The following is a 25836-nucleotide window of genomic DNA, read 5'->3' on the forward strand; positions in this document are numbered from 1 at the left end:
AAAAATATTGCAAATTTTTTTAACTTTCTCAGCATGTAGTGCTTTATTTTTAAATGTTACATTTTAATGTAAAACATTCACACAAATCTGCAAATGTTTAGATTGCTCTTTATTTAAAAAAAATAAAAATGTTATAATCATGTTTTTACAACAAAGAAATATGACTCTTCCAAATTTGCAACACAAGCAATTTGATCACTTGCTTACGAAAAAACTAAAACTTCACCACTTGTTTATACAGACTACAGTTATCTGAGATTTATTTTAATGGCTTTGAGTTAACAATGTTCAAAAAAAGAAGTCAGTCTAGCAAAATGATTGGTGTAAACACATTTATTTTTGTTGTTTAAAAAAACATGGATTAACAAATAGGAATACATCATCAGCCACAACATTAAAACCACCTGCCTAATGTTGTGTAGGTCCCCCTCATGCCACCAAAACAGCACCAACCCGCATCTCAGAATAGCATTCTGAGATTATATTCTTCTCACTATAATTGTACAGAGCGGTTATCAGAGTTACTGTAGACTTTGTCAGTTCGAACCAGTCTGGCCATTCTCTGCTGACCTCTCATCATCAACAAGGGATTTCCGTCCACAGAACTGCCACTCACTGGATGTTTTTTGTTTTTGTCACCATTTTGAATAAATTCTAGAGACTGTTGTGTGTGAAAATCCCAGGAGGTCAGCAGTTACAGAAATACTCAAACCAGCCCATCTGGCACCAACGATCATGCCACGGTCTGAATCACTGAGATCACATTTTGAAATTCCCCATTCTGATGGTTGATGTGAACATTAACTGAAGCGCCTGACCTGTATCTGCATGATTTTATGTACCGCACTGCTGCCACATGATTTGCTGATTAGATAATCACATGGATGATTGTTGGTGCCAGATGGGCTGGTTTGAGTATTTTTGTAACTGCTGATCTTCTGGGATTTTCATGCACAACAGTCTCTAGAATTTACTCCGAATAGTGCCAAAAACAAAAAACATCTAGTGAGGGGCAGTTCTGTGGATGGAAACACCTTGTTGATGAGAGAGGTCAACAGAGAATGGCCAGACTGGTTCGAACTGACAAAGTCTACGGTATCTCAGATAACCGCTCTGTACAATTGTGGTGAGAACAATAGTACCTCAGAATGCTATTCTGAGATGTGGGTTGGCGCTGTTTCTGTGGCATGAGGGGGACCTACGCAATATTAGGCAGGTGGTTTTAATGTTGTGGCTTATCGTGTATGCGGCTGGTTTTACATATATTGTGTTAGCTTGCAACTATACAAGCATTATCAACAGATGTATTATTTCACTGTATCCTATTCAGATCATGTCTGCAAAGCCAGTTCTCACAACATTCTTCACACAATCTAATAGAAACCAATCAATGGTTCATTGTATTCCTAAAATTGATTTACAATTTTTTTTTCAATTCGATGACAAAAGTGTGCTGTCAGCCAAACACTAATCCTTTAATTTCATTCCACTCTGACCTACTCAACAAGACAAGTTATTTGGCATTCCCCTTCCCTGTTACACCAACATATCAGTGATTATTTCCTTTCTACTTAGTAAGGTGCATATTCACTATACAAAATTAATTTTTCGTACAAAAGCACTGCGGTAATATCAAACATATTTAGTTATACAAAATGTTTCACATTATAAAATACAGTTCACTATCTACATAAACAGCGTTAATTGATAGACGACAAAGACTAGCTAAACTGAAAGGTCTTTGAACACTACCTTTAACTTGCGGTTTTTGTGATCTTAAGATGCATCACACAAGCAAGGCCACTAAGTAAGTGAGGGAAAGCCTCTCTCTCTCATTCACTAAAGGGTTATGGCTTATGTGTTTAGAGGGCATTGTTTAGGGATTGCAACTGAGATCCACCCTAACAACATGGACAAACTACATAAATCAGTGCCCAATAAAACCAGAATGTGATTCATATGAGATCTGAACATGAATTACCATCCTAAAGCTAAATGCAATGCTGTTTTGCACTGACGTAAAAATTATTACTTTTTTTTTTATTTAAATATTTTTACAAATATGTGATCCACCTCTGCGGTTTTGACAGCACAACGTTGAAAACACCCTGATCTAAACAGACACAATTTAATGTAATAGTGAATTATGTACAGATAGCAAAATAGATGAGCATCTGATGAGCATCCAGGACAAAGAGTCCATTAAAATCTGAATCATGAGTGATGAATATCTGCTTAAAGGGATAGTTCACCCAAAAATGAAAATTCTCTCATCATTTACTCACCCTCATGCCATCCCAGATGTGTATGACTTTCTTTTTTCTGCAGAACACAAAGATTTTTAGAAAAATAACTCTGCTCTATTGCTCTAAATCATTGAAGGTTCAGAAGCATATAAAGGCATAAAGTAACCCATATGACATCAGTGGTTATATCAGTATCTTCATAAGCGATTTGATGTGGGTGAGAAACAGATCAATATTTTATCCCTTTTTTACTATAAATCTAAACTTTCAAATTCTTCTTTTGTTTTTGGCATTTGCATCCTTTGTGCATATCACCACCTACTAGGCAGGGAGGAGAATTTATAATAAAAAGGAATTTCTTTTTATTGTTTTGCAGAAGACAGACATACACATCTGGGATGACATGAGGGTGAGAAAATGAGGATTTACATTTTTGAGTAAAGTAGCCCTTTAAACTTATTACTATAACCTCGACTAATTTAAACAGTTTTTCACTTTCCTTCAAAACTGAACTTTTTTTTTCCTAAAGTTAATACACAGTCATCTTTATATATATATATATATATATATATATATATATATATATAAAAATGTTATGTTACTTGCCTTTGACTTTTGATAAAATGTTCTATAGGCAAATAAATCAACAAGAAACATATGACCCAAGGTTAAACAATCAATATAAGTTAATTAACAAAAAAGCATATCAATAAATTACACTGATGATCAAATCTAATTACAAGAGTACAAAGATCCATCTTGGATCTTGGAAAAAAATTTGCATATGGTAATGAGAATTTTCTTGGGGAAATGTGCATAATTTTCATGAAAATATCACAATGCCAAAAATCTAAATGGTCCTAAAATAGGTTTCTTTTTCTTTATCCATAATATAATTTAGTTTCTTCTTTTAATGTTGGGATAATATTTTTTTGTGTGTGTGTTTGAGATTGACCCAAATGATGATTTGCAAAACATGCCAATGATACAACACTCCACAGTCATTATAACAATTCTATATACAAAGTCAACAATAACTGTGAAACATGTAAAGACCACACACAAAAAGCCATTTAGTCCATATAAACAAAGCTGACTATTTCACCAAGTAGGCATCATATCTGGGAACCAAACGCGCCCCAAATGCTTGGATACCTCCCAGTGGATCTCGTCCAGGCTGTATTTGTGGTCTGGGATAAGCACCTCCTCCATGATAGACAGCTGAGAGAGGCGACGGCCGCACATCCTCACGAACTCCACGAAAGCGCTGCAGGAGACCTCGCATTCACCTAGTCCAATGGCCGACAGCTGCTGGCAGCGCTGGGCAATACGAATCAGCTCCTCATCCAATGGACGGAGACCATTGGCGCACACCACCAGCTCCACCAGTCGTGGGCAGTTCATGCCGACGCGGCCGAGCACCTCCTTACTGACAGATCGGCCGAAGTAGAGGTGCGTAACGGGAATCTCGTCACGGAAGAAGGGTCCAAATTCATCTTCGTACAGGAAGAAGTACATGACCAGGTTGAACTTGGGTGAATGGCGCACCATGGCATCCCAGCTGCTCTTCTTGATGGTGTGGAACAGCTGACCAGGGTTCTCGCTCACCACATCGATGCGGAGGTGCTCGAGGTGCACGTGTTTCTCTGAGGAAAGTGCCAGGAGGAGTTCATCACTCAGTAAGTGGTAGTTGAGAGCCAGTTCTCTCAGACCATGACACTGATCAGCTACACACAGAATACCTGAAACGACAGAAGAGTAATCTGAGACTACAAATATGGAGCTTTTTCCACAATCTCATTTGTTGGACCTCATGTCATGTATGCATCTGACAAATGACTATTTTAATAGAATAAAATTCATAGTTGAATGGCAACATAAAACAGCGTTTAATATTGATTTGTTACATTATTGAAAATCAATGGGTAACAATGAAATCAGGGAATGATTTGTTTTGTGTAACATTCTATTTTAAGTTTTTACAATCCTTTCTTCTATGAGAGCATTAAGAGAAACATTTTAATAGTGTCTTTGACACATTTTTCCTTTCTGAAGTTTAAATCAGAGTTGGTAAGTTTGATTCATTTTTGTGAACAAGTTCAAAGGGTGTTTCAGTGAATTGATTTAAAATTCTGTTTCAACTATTTGTTTGCCACACCCCCATCCATAAAAATGTTGTTTTATAAAATGTTTTAGTACAAATAGATGTAGGAAAATACTGCTGTTTATTACCATGTATTGTAATATTGGTGCATAAATATTCAGCATTCAAAACCATGGAAAATAGCACAAAAAGCTGAAATTTAAAATGACTTGATATAATGAGATATATATATATATATATATATAAAATGTGTTTTAGCTGTATCACCTAGCCATGGAACACAAGCGTACATCACACAATTACCACATCCATCTGAAAGAGTGACATACTGACATATACTGTGTGTGTGTGTGTATAATATATATATATATATATAAAGACCAAGAGTCATGACCAGACAGGATCATACTTTGCTATTTGGAGTAGATTTTTTTTTTATTTGGTAAACCCAGCTCACTCAGCGATACTCTGTAACAATTTCAAAATATCTGGATGAGATCTCTCTATTGATATCCTCTATTAGGGATGTCAAAAGTACCGGTCCTTTGAAACCAAGTTGATTCTAAAATAAAATAAAAAGATGTCACAATACCAGTGTTTCTGCAGTACCGAGCACCGACTCAATTCAATACACGCACACTGTCTGACAAACACAAGATGAATACTCACAGAAAAATTTGACATATTTGGGGAAAAAATTAATGCACAATTAATCTAATTAAAATCTTAAATCCTAGTGTGACTATTAAACTGCAAAAGGATGCAATTTAATTAAATAAATATACTGACTGCATGTGCTGCACGCTTTACAGTGAATGTGTGAATCCGCTCATATGCTAAAGTCACCCCATTAAGAGCATCACACGCTCTGCGTGATGTAATAGATGACAGAACAGAGCGCTTATTCACTGTGAAGCACGTAGTGCCTGCAGACTATATTTATATAATTAAATTGCAGCATTTTGCGCTTTAATAATCACACTGGGCCATTTAAACAACTGCTTATCCAGAGGTGTAAAGCTACTGTCAAAAACACAAACTGAAAATCCTTCATGTCAAAACAAAAACTTGATTCAACTTGCGAGAGAAGTATGTAAATACTGTATAGTAAAATGTAATATTCACTAAAATGTACATTAACAATAATTATGTTTAAGCAATATCTCACAAGTAGGGATGTTATTGATTAATCGATAATCGAATCACTGTCGTTAATAATTAGATTGATTAAGCTTATCAATTGTCTATTAATTTGTTACAGGATAAATGCGTTGATAAGGCTATCTATACAGTCATCCGCCACTAGAGGATGTGCGCACTGCATGTCACGTGTTGTCCGCATCACAGAAGAACCACAATCAGTGTTTGAGCATTTCTAAATAAATTAACATTATGTTCTGAACATACACCATGTTAATGTGTTAAAGTACTACATGACAACAAGCACTGTTGATCTGCTGATCTCCTCGTTTCATCCCAACCTACAATTAGGTCTGTGATCGCCAGGAAAGAGAAGGTCCATTCAGCTGACAACTCATCAGCACCAGAGGAACGGTGTTATGTAGGCTACTGTGTTTATGCAGCATGTTATGATTTGACTTAATTTGAAATAAAAAAAAAATAAGCCCAAAGGTCTGAAATACCCCACGATCCACAACGTGACATTTTAATTAACTCAAATTTGTATCTTGTATACAAGTTATTATTAACAGTAATTCATTCATTCAAAATTCACAAATTTATACTAAACAGCCTAAATGTATTGAAATACACCGACCTAAATATATTTGAAGAGGAAAATGCCAATACTTGCATTTATTTATTTTTTTCTCTTCTCCCCAATTTGGAATGCCCAATGCACTCCAAGTCCTCGTGGAGGCATAGTGGCTCGCCTCAATCCGGGTGGCTCACCACGCGGCTTGTTGAGCGCGTTACCGCGGAGACATAGCGCATGTGGAGGCTTCACGGCATCCACGCACAACTCGCCACGCACCCCACCGAGAGCGAGCCACATTATAGTGACCACGAGGAGGTTACACCATGTGACTCTACCCTCCCTAGCAACCGGGCTAATTTGGTTGCTTAGGAGACTTGGCTGGAGTCACTCAGCACGCCCTGGGATTCGAACTTGTGACTCTAGGGGGGTAGTCAGCGTATTTACTCGCTGAACTACCCAGGCCCCCCCAATACTTACATTTCTAAAGTGTATTAATTTAAATTATATTTAAACAGTAGGCTGCATGCACATATTATTTGAAATTTTACTGGTACTGGTACAGACTACTGAAATGTTGGCATCATGAAAACACTATCCTCTATAATCCTAAAAACACAACCTTTTACATGACAAAACATTCCAGCAGTGGTTCAGGAAGTTATACCTGCAGGAGAAACATGTGGACAGCTGCTCATCTTTAACAGCTTCAGTGTGTCACTATTATTTGCCACCAGAACCTTAAGTGAAGGATCATCCACTGGTGTGTCATCAATCTTCAGCGATGAAAGAGACTTGGAGTTGACAAACACCACCGTTAATGCAGAGATGAAGTGGGACTAAAGGGAGGAAGGATGAGGGAAGAGAAAAAGACGTGGTCAGGATACAAGACACTACATTGTTTCTAACACACAAGTCAACTTTAAAGTATATTTACATACCTTTGGTAACTCCATGAAGCTTGGTCGTGCTGTGGAGATGAGTCCAAGGGTCTTCAGTGAGCAGTTCACCAGCTGAGATAAGATATCGCACGCAGCCTCTGCTGATTCTGTACTGCTGTCCACCTGTATACGCACAAACATCCAGCATACTTTCAAGCAACTGCACCATTATATTTTAGGTTTTGTCAGTTGTCAGGATCACATGCAAAAGAATTGTAGCTCAAAATCTGATTGGATGAGTCACACTTGAAACAGTTTTAAAATAGCCAATATACAAAAATGTACTGAATTATGTATAATGCTTAAAGTCTACATATCTGCTAGAGACTCATTAACATTAATGGGGTCATATCATACATGTATTATCATTTTCTTCATTAGTCCACTTAAGTTATAACGCACCACACCCAGTCATAATTTGTTTTCATGACCATTTTCCACCCTCTCTCTGAATAAAACGGGTTGTGTTTTACTGTTGTGCCTTTAAGTTTTAGATATAAATGCACTCCTTGCATGTGAAATTAGCAACAGCGCTATATACACTGCCTCGCCAAAAAAAAAGAATTGCCGTTTTGATTTAAATAAGCATATACTTAAGAGCCTATGATTGACACAGCTTAGTCTTTTTATATTATCCAACACATCCAACCTCTTCCGCCATTACATTCCCTTGCACTGTATATAACTGATTTGTATTTAGATTGTGTATGTATGTGTGTGTCTATATATTGTCTATTGTGTATTCTATATATACTTTTTTCTTTTCAATATTTATTTATTTTTTATTCAATTTTTAATTATTTTTTAAAAGTCTTGTTGCTGTTTTGTATTGTTGTGTACTGGAAGCTCCTGTCACCAAGACAAATTCCTTGTATGTGTAAGCATACTTGGCAATAAAGCTGATTCTGATTCAGAGTGGGGGCCTGGGTAGCTCAGCAAGTAAAGATGCTGACTACCACACCTGTAGTCGCAAGTTTGTATCCAGAGCGTGCTGAGTGACTCCAGTCAGACTTCCTAAGAACCAATTGGCCCAGTTGCTAGGGTGGGTAGAGTCACGTTGGGTTATCCTCCTCGTGGTCGCTATAATGTGGTTCTCGCTCTCAGTGGGGCACGTGGTGAGTTGTGCATGGATGCCACTGAGAATAGCGTGAGCCTCGAAACGCGCTCAACAAGCCACGTGATAAGATGCGCAGATTGACGGTCCCAGACGCGGAGGCAACTGAGATTCGTCCTCCGCCAACCGGATTGAGGCGAGTCACTGCGCCACCATGAGGACTTAGAGCGCATTGGGAATTGGGCATTCCAAATTGGGGAGAAATAAAAAAATAAAAAGAGCCTATGATTGGATCATTATTGAAGTGATTAATATGTTTCAGCTGGCAACAATTCTTTTAACCCTAACTGATGCAGTGTGTAGCTTCTCATTTCTTAAACAACTGTGGTCGTGGAAAAGATGTTACTGTGTTTCAGAAGGGGCAAATTATTGGCCTGCATCAAGCAAAGAAAACAACTAAAGAGATTTGCTGAAATCACTGGAATTGGGTTAAGAACTGTCCAACGCATTATTAAAACCTGGAAGGATAGTGGTTAACCCTCAGCTTCGCAGAAGAAATGTGGTCGGAAAAACTCTTGAATGATCGTGATCGGAGACCACTAAAACGCTTGAAGTCAATCGAAAAAAATCGACAGTAGAACTCACGGCTATGTTTAATAGTGAACGTAAGAGCATTTCCACACACACAATGTGATGAGAACTTACAGGATTGGGAGTAAAAAGCTGTGTGACCACAAGAAAGCCACTTCAATTTGCATGGGAGCATAAAGATTGGAATGCGGAGCAATGGAAATGTCATGTGGTCTGATGAGTCCAGATTTACCCTATTCCAAAGCGATGGGCGCATCAGGGCATGAAGCGATGCACTCGTCATGCATAGTGCCACTGTACAAGCCACTGCAGGCAGTGTTATGCCGGATTCACACATACTCCGTGAGCAGGGCATGAGCGTGGCCTCTTTTCAAGGTTCATACAGCAACGGTGGGCAGTCACTTGCACTTGTTTATCAGAGTACTTGGTCTTGATTGGTTAATATATCAAAGCCCCTTTCAAAGCAAGTCAGTCCAATCTGTGGTCATCTTTGGAACGCTACAGCTATTTTCTTTGTAAATAAGCAGCATAAAAGTACACCTCCTATCTACTTGAATGTGGAAAGACTGAAATTTCCAAAACGGTTGGTCAAGATAATGATCAAAGAACATATTTAAAATCAGCAGTAAAATCTGACAACAATAGTCCCATAAATGGTGCTGCTTTACTTCAGATTACGTTAAAAAACACTTTTTTCAGGCTGGATCAGCTAACAAGCATTGTTATGCATTTGCAAAGGTGTTCTGATCGGTTTTAAGCATGTTGTTTCCTGATTTGATTCCTGATGATATGACCCCTTGAACAGAACATGTTGCTGTTGTTTAATGCCAAATAACACCCCTTAAACATAGTTAAATCACTATAAAACACAATTTTACACTTTAGAATAGCATTAAGGTCAGCTTGATTTATCAGTAATGGTTAAGGCAGTAGTTGGGAGCAGCACAATGCCCTTCAGTGACAAACGTCCTTGTGAGCCACTTACCTTGAAGCTGACATACTGTAAGTGATTGGAGTGACGCTTAATGATTTGCTTTATTAGATCAGGATGTGTGGCCTTCAGGTAAGAGCTGGCTGGTTGATTGAGTTCAAACTCAAAGCATCTCCATAGCTCCGGCATATGGAAGGCCTGGTTCCAGCCATGGCAAACCTGCGAGGCGAAGGCGCGGTCCAGGAGAGGCAGGTACTGAAAGATGTGAAGCAGGATCTCTTGGGGGAGTCGAGCCCAGTTGAACACCAGCTCTCCAGACTCTTCATCCGGCTGTTTGACTCTCTTGCAAGGCTCCATCAGTCCCTCACAGGAGGAGGTGCTGTCCTCCCCATCTCTGCTCAACCTCCTTTTCATTCTTGAGGGTAAAAGAGAGCTGTACAGTATGAGAAATTAAGTACAATCAGGCACAAACACATCATAGACCTGTTGTCAGAAGTCCATTTCTATGACTCTTGGATTCAGACTGATTCACTACTTAATCAATTAGACCGATTTTTAAACCACCGAAAAGAAACGACTCAAACGAACAGTTCACTCAGAAATCAAACATCACTATGGCTTGTGAGGTAATTTTCCTCTTTAGGTTTCTAAAGTCATTTGTGATTACTTGATATGGATTTTTAAAAATAATCTGATTCAGACTGATTCACTAATGAATCACTTAGAGCAGGGGTGTCCAAAAATTTTCGGTCAGGGGCCAAATGCGGAAAAAAATAAGGTGCCGCGGGCTGCATTGCTGTAATAATTTAAATAATGGCTAGAAGCTATTAGATTGCTAATATGCATAATCTTTATATTGTACGCTTAATATTATGCAAGTTTTAATCATTTTTTGTGCTCTATGGTATGCTTGTGTAGGCCCTACATGTAAATAAAGGATAGGGTATTTCAATCACAAAGAACTCTTATAATGGAACAGTGATGCATCTTATACAAAATATTATACATTTTTATCTTTTTGACATCCATTCAGTGGCACTGCAAAGCACATATAGAGCTGCTATAAGTGTTGGGTGTGACCCATCACAATAATCAGAATCAGATTACATTTAATCATTTTATGAAGTGATGCAAGAAATTACTCTTTATTTTTCAAGGAATTACTCTTTATAGCTCTACAGTTATAACTTCTGTTCTGTTGTTACTTGCGTTACAAATACGATTTTAATTTGATCAAAATGATTGAGCTTCATTTAATTTTGTAGATGTGCATGTGCAAGCTGAGTGCGCACATCAGGAACAGATGTGCATGTGTTTTAAGCGCTCTCTTCTTCAGTGTGGCCTCACTGAAATGGCGCTGGGAAGCCTGTGAATCATTTTTGTTTCAATGAAATATCAGAATGAACCAATTAATTACAGTATACTTCCCAGCAGTGCCCGAATTGATTCCAGTCTTATGGGGGGTGTTGTGCTTAACGGTATTTAGGGGCACAGTCGGAGTTCAGGTTGATACAACTGGTAATGTATCACAACAGAGCATGCATGCATTAAAAATTACTACAGAATTCATTAACAAAAGATTCTTCATACATGACAAAGGACATCTTCTCTGATAAACCTTTTTCAAATGATTATTTCTTAAATTAACCTTATCAGTCCTGACAGATCTCCTTAAGCCACTAATAAAACTAATAATATATTGATGACACTTTATACTTCCATTTGCCATTAACAAACATATACTGTAGGTAGGCCTAATTCTTAACCGATTAGTAGCTAGTTCATCAACATTTAATTCTTTCAAATCAAACTTTCAGGACATTCATTACTACATGAATGTATTTTCAGTTTTAACTGTCTATTAAGCGTTGTATAATGCAGGAATGCTTAATGAGTTATTCATGAAAGTTATTCAGTGTTAATGTATTTTATATTAAAACATAAACTACCAGAAAGAAGCAATTCTGCATCTGTATATGCTGTATTTTTTATTTTATTTTATTGTTTTTCTATGAAAATGAGCCAGACCAGCGGTTCCCAACCTTTTTACCTTGAAGCCCCTTCTACTTATATACTGTATGTCTATACATACAGCATATGCAAAGGTTATACAATGCACGTTCCCAAAAATCATTGTATCATAATCATAATTTTGCATTTCTCACATGGATGCGCGCTCTCTCTCACCTTGAGCTCTATAGGTTTGCTCGTGTGCGCGCGCGAGAGAGCACTATCATGGATAGCGGTGAGAAATGCAAAATTATGATTATAATACAATGACTTTTGGGAACGTGCATTGCCACGGATTTTGCATAACCGCGATAGACATGATACTTGATACATTTCTACTGGTCTACACATTGACGCAGACCCATGCAGCTGCTTGATTGTCTCGTTATAAAGCATCAACAAGGTATGCCGTTTTAAGAGGTTTTTACAGTGTTGCAGTGCGTGGTTATGATGTTATAGAATTTTCATACCTATTGAAGATCCAAGAAAAATAAACCCACATGCATTCTTCAGGAGCACCTGCATTAGAAGCAGAATACTGTGAATTTGGTGCATGTCATCCTCACGCTGTTGTGCAAAGACGCTGTTATTGGTAGAGTGACATTTCGTGATTTATTTTTTTATGTTTGAGATTTTGCTTATCACGTTGAGTTAGACGAGGACGCTGACATGCTGTTTACTGTTATTGCGCATATTATGGATTCGCACATTTTAATTTTACTCACTATATTTCTCAGAATCTTGCATGTGAGTGCAAGATTAAAAACAGAGTCTATTTTTGACTTCTTAAGGGGGGTCCCTAATGCCTTATGGGTGGTCCCCCTCCCCTCAATTGGAGCACTGCTTCCCAGTGCTACAGAGGACGTGCTGAACCAAGCAGCTGAGTATGATCGGTTCAGCAGCTCTACTCAGTTGTATGATGTGAGGTATCGGGACATTTTTACAAGAACAAGTACATATGAGTAAAGTATCTAACTTGATGTCAGTCCTTTAATAAATGCATCATTCTTCATTCTTGCAGTTCACCATTGGAAATAAGGAGTATTCCAAACTCCTGTTGAACTCTACCAGTGTACACACTAGCGGAGACGATGCGCTGTGAATAGCGACATCCAGTGCCCAGAATATGAATTTCAGATCATTTCTCATTAGCGGGCCTAATTCTGTTCTCTCACGGGCCGCATCGGAGCAGTCGGAGGGCCGCAGATGGCCCGTGGGCCGGACTTTGGACACCCCTGACTTAGAGCGATTTATAAACCGGTTTGACTGATTCACTGAAATGAAACGACTCACACGAACAATTCGCTCAGAAGTCAAACATCACTATGGTGTGTGAGGTAATTTAACTCTTTAGGTTTTTAAATGAATTTGTGATTACTTGATATAGATTGTGTTTATTATTGTTTTGATTCAGACCGATATATGAACAGGTTTGACTGATTTACATAACGCTCACAAATCAAATAGGCTTGAGCACTTTTTACTCTACATAAAGAGCTATATGTACATCAATGTACATCAGCCTAATTGTCATAACTTTTCCAGGCCTGGAAAAAAATTAAGAATTACATTAGATGACCAAATAGTGTCTTTGAACATGACACGAACGCTATATTATTATCAGAATGTAAGGTTAATATATACATGTTTACAATTTTCCATTAAAACATTTTTTAATGAAATTACAACCAAACATATTTCTGCTTAGCTCAACATGTGTTGGCAGCAAAATCAATTTAAATGAACCCACAGCGGTGTAGTTTTGAACTTAGATTGACCTGCAATCATTGATCTCAATGAGTATGAGTTGAACTGACATGATGAAAGATACTATTCATGGAGAAAAACATGCCCGGCCGAATAAAGACACTGCACACATGCAGCTACTCATAGAGACAGTGATTTAGTTAGATTAAGCCAACAGTAGACATGCTGCTGCTGCTGCAAATCCCCAAATTACCTGTGTTGCGTGTAACGATCTCAGTTCGCTCGCAAACAGTGAAAAACAAACACAATCCTGCTTATTCGTCCGAATGTCAGACCGGACCCGAACCTGAAAACATCAGACCGGATGAGAGCAGACGCACTGGAAGCAGATGAGCGCAAATTTCCTCAGCAATATCTTGTTTTCTTGGGAGTCTGTGTGCGTAGCTCTTGTTTGTTGCGGGTTGACCTAATTCTGCTGTGCCGCGGGAGATTTCCAGCGTCCCCGCCTTCCCCCTACCCAGAGCTGAAATGGCGATGTTGTTGTTTTAGAGACGACGAGCATGAGCAGTAATGGGTTGCTGAGAACTGTTGCCACTAGACATACAGTATTCTTCCTGCAGGGGGCGCTCGGCGGCTCAGAAACTTACATCACCAGCATTCAAATATCAGCATGTTTTTCTTACTAGAGACATTTATACAATATGAAGTATACGCGTTTTAATCGTTTATTTCAAAAAATATGGTATGTGACCAACAAATGGAAATACGTTCAAGAAATCAAAAAAAAAAAAAAAAAAAAAAAAAAGGGATTACATAAATGCCCTATCCAGTCATCACGAACGACTGTGATTGGCCCAATCTGAACTGCGCGGAGAAAAGTAGACTTATCACATGACGTACTTCACCAACAGTTTGGAGCCCGGACATTAATTTACAGTAGCCACAGAAATTAAAGTATACAATGAAGAGTTTTATTTTTCTATTATTATTTAGACAGTCGGTCACTAAGCTTCATGCTAATTCCCATTCTATCAATTTTATTTCTACGTTCCTGTGCCACATCAGGCCATATTCAACTCTAACAGTACTAATGTACTCTGTCACCTCTTCCATTGAGTTGCAATGTTCAAACAACTATATCACTTTAATATTTTATTTTTTTAGCTGAAATGTTCCAAGAATGGAGGAAAGAAAACACAACACTCTTTTTGTAATGTACCTTGCTGAACAGAGAACCCGGTTTATTACCATTCAACTCCATCCACAGATAATAATACAAAGCAGATTCATAAGTTGCAGTATTTTGTCTTTTACAGCAACTGTTTATCACACCTCAAACACTCCTATATGCCTCCAAAATGACCACTAATTATTCACAATTTCTAATATTTACTTTTGTTTTGCCTCACTGCTCCTTTGGTTTGGTGTGAAGACTGGCCCCAATCAGTCGTGTTCTTACAATACAAACGCAGAACATATACTCACCTTTTGTTTTTAAAATGACAGAAAAGGGTTTACACCACGTCATTGAGACAAAAGGCAGACACTGCAGACATTAAGCCCCTCTATAACATTCTGACTACAGAAATGATATTTTACTTGCCGGGGGGAAACAACAGCGTGTGTATCACTGTATAAAAATGTACAGTGTCTTTATTGACATACATTCCATGTTTACATCTGCGAGGAGGCACACCCAGTATTGCACTTCATTAAAAGTTCTGGCTCAAAACATAACCCAGAATATCAAACGAAACTGAAGTGTAGAGCAGCAACATTGGAATACACATATGAAGGGTTACTGTCATTATGTACAAGAGTAGATAAATCGTACACTATTTTCCTCCCAGTGTAACATTCGAAAGTCTTCTTATATCATTTTAATATTTAATCCCATCAAACCATGATGCACTCTAAAGAGAAGGAATACTGTACAGAATTAAAAAAAAAAAAAAAAGTCAGTTTACATACAACAATATAATCTTAATTTTGTTTTCAAGAAGCTGAAATCATGGCCCGTGTTTTGTCTTTTTTTCACGGTGGCCATAAGCAGTCTTGGATTCGGTTCAAAACTCCTCCATTCATTGTTATACTTCAGTGGTCAGGAGGTGTGCAATGTTTATGGGAGCCGCAGGGTTACAACGGCTGCATGCAAACACGTCACAAAGGTTTTTCTGTTCTTTTGTTTTTTTTTTTTCATTCTTCAGGGTCTAAAGAGAGGGGACGCACCCTGGAGCACGCTGGCCAGTCACAGCCCCTTCAGAATCGGACATCCGGTGTCAGCCGCCACACTCGGGTGAATATATATTTATATATAGAGAGAGATATATCAACACAGGATGCTGGCGTTTAGAAGGTATGGGCATTTCTACACACACCGCAGCCCAGAGCAAACTCCTCTCCGGTGGGAGGATGAACCACATGCAGGGGACACTCACTTCCTTCTAGTTGTTTTCCTTTTGGTCCTATGTGAAAGGAAGAAACAAAAACATGTCTTTAATGTCTTGCTTTTTTTTTTTTGGTTAAAAAGTTTGTAAAATAATTGAAAATAGCTTGTAACTAAAAAAAAAAAAATAATTCAGTGGAAAATAAAACCAAGTGGTTGGAAGATTTTATTTAAGCATTTAAAAAAGGGATGAAGCATTAAGTTTACCGGCTGGACAATGAGGCAGCTCTTCTTTTGGGACACTGGTCATCCTCTGGAAATCATCATGACATGCATTGCAGAAATGTGTGGTCCCAAAGCAGAAGAAGACAGCCACGGAGCAACAGTAACGGCATTTATACTCCAGGAAATCTGTCCCATGTTTAGAGCACATCTGCAACAAAAATACAATATAAACAAACTCATTCAAAACAAGTGTTTTCTTTTTGCTATAATTTCACAGTACAAATACTAAGAGGATTAATCTCACAAAAAACATTTCCAGGTCACATTTCATCAAATTTTTATATATAGATATATATACAACATGGCACTGATCACAGCAGAGTTTTTCTTTGGGAGAAACTCCAACAAAACTACATCTGGTAAGAAACCTAATTAAGTTTTTACATTGAAACGTGTATGAGTCAAAAGATCAGTCTCTAGTTTCATCCAGTATGCCATTTTTTACATTTGAGTGATTTATCGCAGAACGCCACGCTGCTAAACACAATATACACCAATGTGCACTTTAGTGCATTTTTTCCTTAGAAATCCCATATTTACAGTGCATTATCACATTGAGAATCAATGGGCTCATCCAATAGCTGAAAAATGTTGCTTTCAGAGGCTTTATATTGAGTTAAGATGAAAATAAGGTGCATTTCGAACTCCAGCACACTGGAGGTTAAGTCTCACTAAATAGGGAGCAAGGAGAGCATCCTATAGCTCTCTATGCAGCATTCAATCCTAAAATGTCTCTAAAACATACTCTAGTTCCACTGACCTGTGCTCTGGACACATCCGAGCATCCTCCACAGATGAGCTCACTGGGATCATAATCATCACCTTGTCCTGCTTCAGCATCACAGCGCGCTTCACCCCCAAAATATGCCTGGAAGAGTTAGAGGTTATCACTGGTATCACTAGAATGCAACAGCTGGAGAAATGGCTTCCTTACGGAAAATTGTCAATCTGAACTGATTATATTCTGCATTGTTTCCTATTAAAAAGATTAATACTTTCCCATTTTATTTTTTAAATCTGGTCACGATATTCTTGCTTGCATTAAAAAAGAGAATGTCAAATGGCTTTGGAACAACATGATGGTGAGTAAATGACTGAATTTTCATTTTCTGTACACTAATATGAACTATTCCTTTATAAATGCATTACAATCTGGAAGAGGTATGCAAACCACGCAGAAAACATGAAGATCGAACCTTCTTGCACTTGTAGCACACATAGTATGCATATCTGTTCATGGCAAATGCAGCTGGGTCATTGTAGAATCGAGCTCCAGGCATTGTGATGGCTTCACTCTTGTGTAGTCCTTCATACTCCAGCCTCATTAAAGCCTTTCTCCTCACATCCTCATACAGCTCTTTGATGGGGTCCAGCAAGTCTTTCAGTACAGAGTGGTTTATTTTGTTCTAAAAAAGAAAAACAAAACAGAAAAGACAAGTATATTTTAAATGGCATGTCCAGTGTTGGATATTATGAGCAGCATCTAGTTACAAAGTTTTTATTTTAGAAAATATCCTGGTCATATTTAACCCCAAATAAAAAAAAGTAAAGTGTAACTTAAAGAATGAAAACGTGCACGTGTGATCTCAAGTGTAGATTAGATGGCGTGTTGCAGTCTCCGTTTAAGGCCCCGATATACTTCCTGTGAAGTTCTAGAAAGAGCTATCAATCTGTCAGTCATTTCTATGTCCGGGTCAGGTGAGGTTTCCCATGCTGAGTAAAATTAAGTCGCAGGCTCCACTCCTGGTGGTGCCCTTCTGTCAATTCCTTTAAGTTTCAGCTTTGCAATCATACTCCCCACAGAAGCCAAATGCTGATGGGTTCCCGCACGCTGCCCGATCATCTTCGAACCTCTGACTTTCGTTCTTAATTAATGAAAACATTCTTCGCTAATGCTTTCGCCTTCGTCTGTCCTGCGCCGATTCAAGAATTTCAACTCTAGAGTCACAACACGAATGCCCCCGGCCATCCCTCTTAATCATGGCCCAGTTTTGGAAACCCATAAAATATAACCGGAGTCCTATTGTATTATACCTAGCTGCGGTATTCAGGCGGGCTGCCGCCTGCTTTGAACACTTGAACACATTCAATTTGTAAGTTTTAAAGGTAAACGCTCCGGGCCCCAAGAGACCAGACACCTAGCTATGGGCATCTGGGGGAACCTTGTGGCAGGGTCCAGGACAGGCGGTGGCTCGCCTCGCGGTGGACCGCCAGCCCACTCCCGAGATCCAACTACGAGCTTTCTAACTGCAGCAACTTTAATAAACGCTAAAGTTAAGTCATTATTCACTTCCCCTCAAATCTGGTGCTTTATGTCCTTTTGAAGCTCGATAGTAAAAATCACAATCTACTTTAATTTAATGGAAAATGGCAGCTTGGACATTTAGCAAAATATTTCCTTTTAGGCTAAACAAAAGAAAAACATTTGAGCTACAAGGAATGACAAAAGGGTGTTGTAAATGAAAACAGAATTGTAATTTTTGGGTAAACTATTCCTTTAACTCTTCTCAAGCGAGATTACCTTGCAAATAGCGCAAGACATAAAGCCGAAGGTTATCCTGGGCCCAAGCCAACGGTTCTCTAGAACCCTTCGTGTGCACTGGAGATGGAACACGTGACTGCAGTCCATCTGAAAACATGGAAGAACAGATACGTTTTACAGACTGATCTCTTATACGTCACTCTTTTTGCAAAACATGCAGTGAAATAACTCTTGTACCTGGATTGCTGGGGCAGCAGAGAGAGCCTCAGTGAAGCAGATCATGCACATATCATCAGCGTCCTGTTTCAGACACGCTGTGGTTTTGTCACAGCCATGCAGGCAGGGAAGACACAACTCTTCATTTTTGACCCCACCACACGGATGACCACATGGATGAGTCTTGCTGCAGGCCAGCTTTGCATACTCCTACACACAAGATGTAAAATGTAATGATATGTTATGTCTGAAATCTGTTGAACATTTAGTCGTAAAATAAAAAGTAAATTATTCTGACATGATGCATGAAAAATGCAACATGCGAGTTTATACCTGACAGTCTTGGTCTGAACACACACTTCCTACAGCTGACAGCTCTGTGCCATTTCTGGTGCCACAGAAGCGGCACACGTCCGAACTGCTGGATGCTGGTTTACCTGGGGGACAGTAAGATGATGCCATGTGAGTTATAACTAGTGGTCACTAGTCACAAAATCACCAACTTAAATTCTGCACTGTTACTTTGTTTTAAAAAAAAAAAAAAAAAAAAATTGGTATTATGTCTGTCAGAGCAGTAGCCTAGCGGTTAGCACAGAAATGTGTCAGAACTGCTCAGAAATTATTAAATTTTGGCTGACAATTGTCACAAATAATTGCTATTAATGATAACTGCCTATTGATATATTTATATAAATTACTGTTGTCATGAATACTAAAATACTGTACTACAGCAATACATTTCTCTCGTAAATCTTCACTTTCAAATGTAATATTACTGCAGTCCAAAATATGTTTGCTATTACGTCAATTTTAAGGCTTTAATACTTCACGTGGTTCTCTTTTAAATCCACAGTACGTATTATGTAAAGCACTGCAAAGGAAAAATGCTGGATATGCCTCATTAAAATGCACATTACATGGTAATTCTGTATTTATTCATCTATATATATCAAAATCTACCGTGATGGTAGACAATTTAGAGCTTTAATTTCAAACGTATCCTAACATGTATCCGTAAATGTATCAATTTATAGCACGTAGTAAGTGTTTCAGACTGATTCTTGTGTTATAATCTTATGCATTACCAACAGATAATTTTGTATCTGTTTTGATTTCATAGGTAAAAGACATAATTGTTATAATTGAGAATTAATGTAAATTCAATTCTGTTTCCATTTAAGTTTTTGACATAGATGACACGCTGTGCTTTTTATCTGGTTTGAAAAAATGCCCCTATAAAAAGTAATTCCACTATCTGTAAAAATGTTTTTAAAAGTAAAACAAGGAAATGTCACCTGTGTGCTCACGGAACTCCACCATGGCCTTCATGGTCTTGGAGTCAGCCAATGCCATGAGCCAAAAGAGTTTGGTTCTGCCACAGCCTTCATGTAGGTCTACCTTAATGGCCTCCTCCTCCTCCTTAAACACCTGCATATGAATGAAATGTGTTAAGAACCATCATAGATCCCCATGACATTGTTAGATCTGTGTGTGTGTGTGTGTGTGTGTTTAGATTGACCTGTCTCTGGTGGGTACGGGTGCGCCGGTGCAGATGCAGGAAGCGGTCACAGTCAGTGCACAGGTTTCCACATGCATTACACAGAATTATGGCTGCCGTCTCCCCGTCATCATGGTTATCACACATGGGCTGTGAATAAACGTCAGGGTAAAGGTGAGGAACCCATTGTCAGAAGAGTGACTGTAATGTACTGTTATATTAACTGTGCCCAAGGGGCATATTAGAGCCAGTGTGCTGTACCATCTGCTTCTGCTGCCCGTCTTTGCCCATCCAACGCCCTGAGGATAATCGGTCCACGTGGTCTTGATCCAGCACACACAGCGAGGCCAGTGCCAGCCACATCTGAAAAGAGGAAAGGCAACAACCTTACATTAGTGTTTTACTGTTTCTTACCACGTTAGTGTTGCATAAATCTGCAGAAATTTTGTTCCACATTGCAGCTTATTCTGGCCAATAACGTTCCAACTACACATTGTAATCATAAGCCTTAAGAATGCCTAAACTCATAAATTATAAGTTTGCAACTGATTTAAGAGTCTTTCACTAAATGAAATTAGTTGGAGAAAGTATTTTAGGCCATATCCACACCAATACGTTGTCGGTTGAAAACACAATTTTCAGTTTCTTAACATCATCGTTTTCCAAAGTATACCGTCTTTTAGGGAGGTCCCAATACCATTTTTGTGAGAACGAGTAGGAGTACCCATTCTTCCTTTTTGGTACTCGCCAATACTGTGTCCGACACCTGTTTTGTTTTTGTTTTGTTTTATTTGTCTTATTTTTTCTGAACTTCATATCAACGGTTTATTTAAATGTTAGCATCAAAATGTTTCAATAAATGAATTCATTAAAACTTTAATCAAATTAAAATATAACAATTAATTTACATAATATTGCATTATTTTTATCAAATGAAGTGCTTTTATACAGAACCTCACAGCACAATCCAAATTACAGTTCTCACAATTCAAAATACAGAGTTATTTTTGTCAAATAAAGTACTGCAAAACAAAGCATCACAGATGTGAGATACTGCTTAAATATAATACAATTACTATTGATTTATTATTATTACTCTTCTTATTATTAGTAGTAGTAGTACAGTGATTATTACATAACTATGTACAGTAGTGATATACACTATATTGCCAAAAGTATTCGCTCATCTGCCTTTAGACGCATATGAACTTAAGTGACATCCCATTCTTAATCCATAGGGTTTAATATGACGTCGGTCCACCCTTTGCACTATAACAGCTTCAACTCTTCTGGGAAGGCTTTCCACAAGGTTTAGGAGTGTGTTTATGGGGATTTTTGACCATTCTTCCAGAAGCGCATTTGTGAGGTCATACACTAATGTTGGACGAGAAGGTCTGGCTCGCAGTCTTCACTCTAATTCATCCCAAAGGTGCTCTATCGGGTTGAGGTCAGGACTCTGTGCAGGCCAGTCAAGTTCTTCCACACCAAACTCGCTCATCCATGTCTTTATGGACCTTGCTTTGTGCACTGGTGCGCAGTCATGTTGGAACAGGAAGGGGCCATCCCCAAACTGTTCCCACAAAGTTGGGAGCATGGAATTGTCCAAAATCTCTTGGTATGCTGAAGCATTCAGAGTTCCTTTCACTGGAACTAAGGGGCCAAGCCCAGCTCCTGAAAAACAACCCCACACCATAATCCCTCCTCCACCAAACTTCACAGTTGGCAAAATGCAGTCAGACAAGCACCGTTCTCCTGGCAACCGCCAAACCCAGACTCGTCCATCAGATTGCCAGATGGAGAAGCGTGATTCCTCACTCCAGAGAACGCGTCTCCACTGCTCTAGAATCCAGTGGCGGCGTGCTTTGCACCACTGCATCCAACGCTTTGCATTGCACTTGGTGATGTATGGCTTGGATGCAGCTGCTCGGCCATGGAAACCCATTCCATGAAGCTCTCTATGCACTGTTCTTGAGCTAATCTGAAGGCCACATGAACTTCGGAGGTCTGTAGCGATTGACTCTGCAGAAAGTTGGCGACCTCTGCGCACTATGCGCCTCAGCATCCGCTGACCCCGCTCTGTCATTTTACGTGGCCTAACACTTCGTGGCTGAGTTGCTGTCATTCCCAATCGCTTCCACTTTGTTATAATACCACTGACAGTTGACTGTGGAATATTTAGTAGCGAGGAAATTTCACGACTGGACTTGTTGCACAGGTGGCATCCTATCACAGTACCACGCTGGAATTCACTGAGCTCCTGAGAGCGGCCCATTCTTTCACAAATGTTTGTAGAAGCAGTCTGCATGCCTAGGTGCTTCACTTTATACACCTGTGGCCATGGAAGTGATTGGAACACCTGAATTCAATTATTTGGATGGGTGAGCGAATACTTTTGGCAATATAGTGTATTTCTATCATACTTTTTTCCATTTAAATTTAGCTTTTATTTTGAAGTGTTTCTGGGTTGATATGATGGTCAATCCAGAAAAGCTGGTTGCTACGTGACTCAGAGTGATTATTAAACTGCAAAAGGCTGCAATTTCATTAAATACATATATAGTCTGTATGTGCCACGCGCTATAACGTGATCACTCTGTTCACTGTCGTCTGCTACAAACAGAGCGTGCGATGCTCATAATGGTGTTTTCCGTGTATGAGCCAAGGAGGAGCTTTAAAAGTTACGTGCAGCCGGTGTCTGCACAACACTGTCTCCTCTCCACACATTCACAAGGGTTAACATTTGAGCACAGCTCATGCGAACTATATATTTATCTCATTAAATCGCAGCATAACGTGATATTAATTTGTGCGCTGAATGTTTACGTAATGAAATTCGTAAGTCAGATGGTATCGGTTTTTGGTATTGAAGCATTTTTACAAGCATGAGTACAAGTACATGAGTGCGGTAATGGATTTGATTCCGATACCAGTATCGGAATTGGGACATCCCTTCCATCTTTGGCTGAAAATCTCAGCTTTTGGTGTGGATAAGAGGCATAAATTAATGCGTTTTCAACCGAAAACATATTAGTGTGGATGTGGCCTTAGTACGGTGTTCCATCTGCATTGCAAGAAGAATGCAGACCTTCACGGACAATCAATCAGTTCCAGTATTTTCTATAAAAAAATATCATAAATAAATGGATGACTGAATGAATGAATAAATAAAATATAAAATATTTAATAAGAATGGAATAAGAACCGTTTTTTGCTTCCCAAGTTATAGTTAAGGTTTGCCATAACTTTGGCAAATCCAGAGGCTACATCGTCCCTGGAAGCACTTATCGTTGTATCCTTTGAACTTGTAAACAAAAGCTCTGAGTCATACCCGAGTGGTGGCAATGCAGCGCACTGGAGAACGGTGCTCCTCTTCCATCTTAGTGAGGGCAATGATGGTCTCAGCTATTGCATTTTTAGTCACCCTGGACCAGGCATCAGAGAGATGCCCCTGGAGTACAAACACAATGTAAATGATGGATTAACTTCAGATGATAACATTATGGAGTGCAAGACTACCTGTATACATTTGATCATTTATACTTGTGCAGTTGAACAGTATATCTGCTGGATATGGTTAAGATGAAGATTGGGATTCAGGATTAGATGAGCCATTATTACTCACAGCAGCCATGTCTTTGACTAGTTTAATGATGATCTCAGCGATCTGTGGCGGCATGGAGCCCTTCATCCACCAGTGACTCTCTCCACGTCGTATGTAGCTACACAAACACAGATATAGTAAAAAATAAAAAGTTTACAAATAAAAACTTAACTGTTTTATTATTCTCTCTTAACTGAGAAAGGCTTTTTAAAATGTAATTCATTAGCCTCTCAACTGTTGGCCCATTGTAAAGGCTATGCCTAGCAACCAAGATTAACACTTGGCAAGTGCCAAATGGAAGTAAAAATTGGCTTCGGCGAAGAAATAAAACTATTTTCAACATAAAAGCAGCTTTATGAGGAAACGCAACATATACATGGATTTAAATCGAATTGTGAAACACAATAGTCTGACCATCATTGATGTAAGTGCGCGATTCAAATCCAAGATATACAGACTGCAACTTGCATATCTTCTATCAACATTTACCTCAGTGGGAAATGTAAATGTAACACTGACCTTGAGTTAAAGATCATGGGCAAGGTGACTGTAGTGACTCCTTTGCCTGCAGCCATACCAGCTGTGCCCACTATAGTGGTGCCCTTAGCTTTGAGCTGCACTGTGAGGGCCTTGCCGATGCAGCCCAGGAACATATCTAAAATGCCCAGTTTGGTCCAGTCACCCTTCTCAGTAGAGTGAATGATGTCACTGATGTCTGCTGGTGGCAAGGCCTTCACCCCGATGACACTGGCCAAGCGCATGGGTGTGACCTCAGGAAGAACGCGCCTGAGCAATGATGTTACCTGCGTGGCAAGAACAATCAATAGTTAAAGACACAATTTTCCATACATTTTTGCTGTAACAAATGCATAGCTTTGAGAAGTTTGATTCATTTTAGCAAATCGGTTTTAGTACAATGATTAATATGAAAAACAAATGAATCAAATTTGGACTATTTGTTTCATCGAAACGGTTCAAACTGATTCATTTAATTCAAAATTTTATTTTGTTTCAGTTTTGCAGTACAATTAAGCAATAAGCCACTAGAGGCCGTGCGTTACTGCCATTTCAAAACTTTGCTGTTTGTTTGAGCAGCCCGACCCAGCAACATTGGCTCAACCAATGGCACGAGTTTGGGGTGGGACTATCTGTTTGTTTTCCTCGCAGTCGGGCGATTTACAAATGCTTTGAGAGTTGGTTTCACTGAAGAGAGACGGTTCAAAAGAATGTTTTGTTGGCAACGTGAGAAACACAAACCTGTCTCTGGACACGCGGTGAGGCAGTGTGAAGCAAGGAGAACAGGTCCTGTAACAGGGTGAGTTGCTGGGCAAGATACTGCCTGCCAACGTTAGATCCGCTCAAGGCCAGCACCATTGATAACAGCTCAAAGCAGTATGCATCAGAGGAGGCATCATCATCACTGGGCTGAGAGTTTGCATTCTCCTTGCTGGAGATGGCATGCTCCCATTCCTCCCGCACACGTGTGGCCTCCATGCGGATGGCCTGGACGATATGGGCACATACCTGTGGAGGCAAACAGTCAGAAGGATGTGGAATAACTTCCATTTCACAGAAATTTGTCTGGTAACTCAGAGGAAAAGGATCTACCTTGATGTCCATTGTCAACAAATGTAGCATCCTAACTTAACTAGAACCTCACAAGTGACCAATTTGTGCATCATACAAATAGTGCTCATAAATAGTGCCCAGGAGAATCAACTCACAATTGACAACACGATACTCTAATAACCACATAAAATACAAACACAAATACTGGGTAAAACACTCCATTTATAATTAGACTGAAATTTTGTAATCCATATTTTTTCACTCACTTTATCCACCATCTCGGATGGATTGTTTTACTGGCCTCTTAGCAATTATGTCATTGCCTTAGAATATGGCCTGAAAAAGGTATCCTAGAAGGCAGCATAATTGAGCACCCTACTTCTTAGAACAGCCTTTGCATAAGTAGCAAACCTGTGATCCCTTAAAATACTGCCCACATAAGGAAGCACACTAGGTTCTGGAAAAGAGCCATAGAGAACACCGTAGTTTTGGTTTTGTTAC

General features: G+C 39.1%; 2 protein-coding genes across 16 annotated transcripts in view; both read right to left on the bottom strand.

Annotated features, from left to right (window-relative positions):
- Window positions 1-318: 318 nt before the first annotated feature.
- LOC127446746 (F-box/LRR-repeat protein 3-like) lies at window positions 319-13871 on the bottom strand. Of its 2 annotated transcripts, none has more exons than XM_051707914.1 (5): window positions 13552-13871; window positions 9636-9996; window positions 7006-7128; window positions 6732-6903; window positions 319-3988 (listed from the first exon to the last, which is right to left on the bottom strand). In XM_051707914.1, the coding sequence occupies exons 2-5, from the start codon at window positions 9993-9995 to the stop codon at window positions 3348-3350; spliced, it is 1296 nt and encodes a 431-aa protein (XP_051563874.1). In that variant the 5' UTR covers window position 9996; window positions 13552-13871; the 3' UTR covers window positions 319-3347. The 2 variants fall into 2 exon arrangements, with proteins under 2 accessions (XP_051563874.1, XP_051563873.1); XM_051707913.1 differs by having other exon boundaries at window positions 9636-10014.
- Window positions 13872-14226: 355 nt separating this feature from the next.
- LOC127446741 (E3 ubiquitin-protein ligase MYCBP2) overlaps window positions 14227-25836 on the bottom strand; it is a 155032-nt gene continuing 143422 nt past the window's right edge. For 7 of the 14 annotated variants that reach the window (XM_051707890.1, XM_051707901.1, XM_051707899.1 and 4 more), the window contains 14 exons: window positions 25024-25290; window positions 24286-24569; window positions 23788-23884; window positions 23494-23613; window positions 20427-20528; window positions 20187-20315; window positions 19963-20095; window positions 19001-19104; window positions 18689-18877; window positions 18491-18598; window positions 17166-17375; window positions 16730-16837; window positions 15952-16117; window positions 14228-15763 (listed from right to left, as the gene is read on the bottom strand). In XM_051707890.1, coding sequence (XP_051563850.1) covers window positions 15648-15763; window positions 15952-16117; window positions 16730-16837; window positions 17166-17375; window positions 18491-18598; window positions 18689-18877; window positions 19001-19104; window positions 19963-20095; window positions 20187-20315; window positions 20427-20528; window positions 23494-23613; window positions 23788-23884; window positions 24286-24569; window positions 25024-25290 — 2133 coding nt within the window. In that variant the 3' untranslated portion in view covers window positions 14228-15647. Of the gene's footprint in view, window positions 15764-15951; window positions 16118-16729; window positions 16838-17165; window positions 17376-18490; window positions 18599-18688; window positions 18878-19000; window positions 19105-19962; window positions 20096-20186; window positions 20316-20426; window positions 20529-23493; window positions 23614-23787; window positions 23885-24285; window positions 24570-25023; window positions 25291-25836 lie in introns of all 14 variants that reach the window. The other 7 variants (XM_051707889.1, XM_051707894.1, XM_051707895.1 and 4 more) reach the window with 3 other exon arrangements.

Source organism: Myxocyprinus asiaticus, chromosome 10 (assembly GCF_019703515.2).
Source record: "Myxocyprinus asiaticus isolate MX2 ecotype Aquarium Trade chromosome 10, UBuf_Myxa_2, whole genome shotgun sequence".
Classification (NCBI taxonomy): Eukaryota; Metazoa; Chordata; class Actinopteri; order Cypriniformes; family Catostomidae; genus Myxocyprinus; species Myxocyprinus asiaticus.

Coding starts and splice junctions, on each gene's coding strand:
- LOC127446746 (XM_051707914.1), bottom strand. CDS start 9,995: ATGAAAAGGAGGTTGAGCAGAGATGGGGAGGACAGCACCTCCTCCTGT. Junction 7,129..9,635: donor TACAGTATGTCAGCTTCAAG/GTAAGTGGCTCA, acceptor GTGCGTATACAG/GTGGACAGCAGTACAGAATC. Junction 3,989..6,731: donor TCCACATGTTTCTCCTGCAG/GTATAACTTCCT, acceptor CTGTCGTTTCAG/GTATTCTGTGTGTAGCTGAT.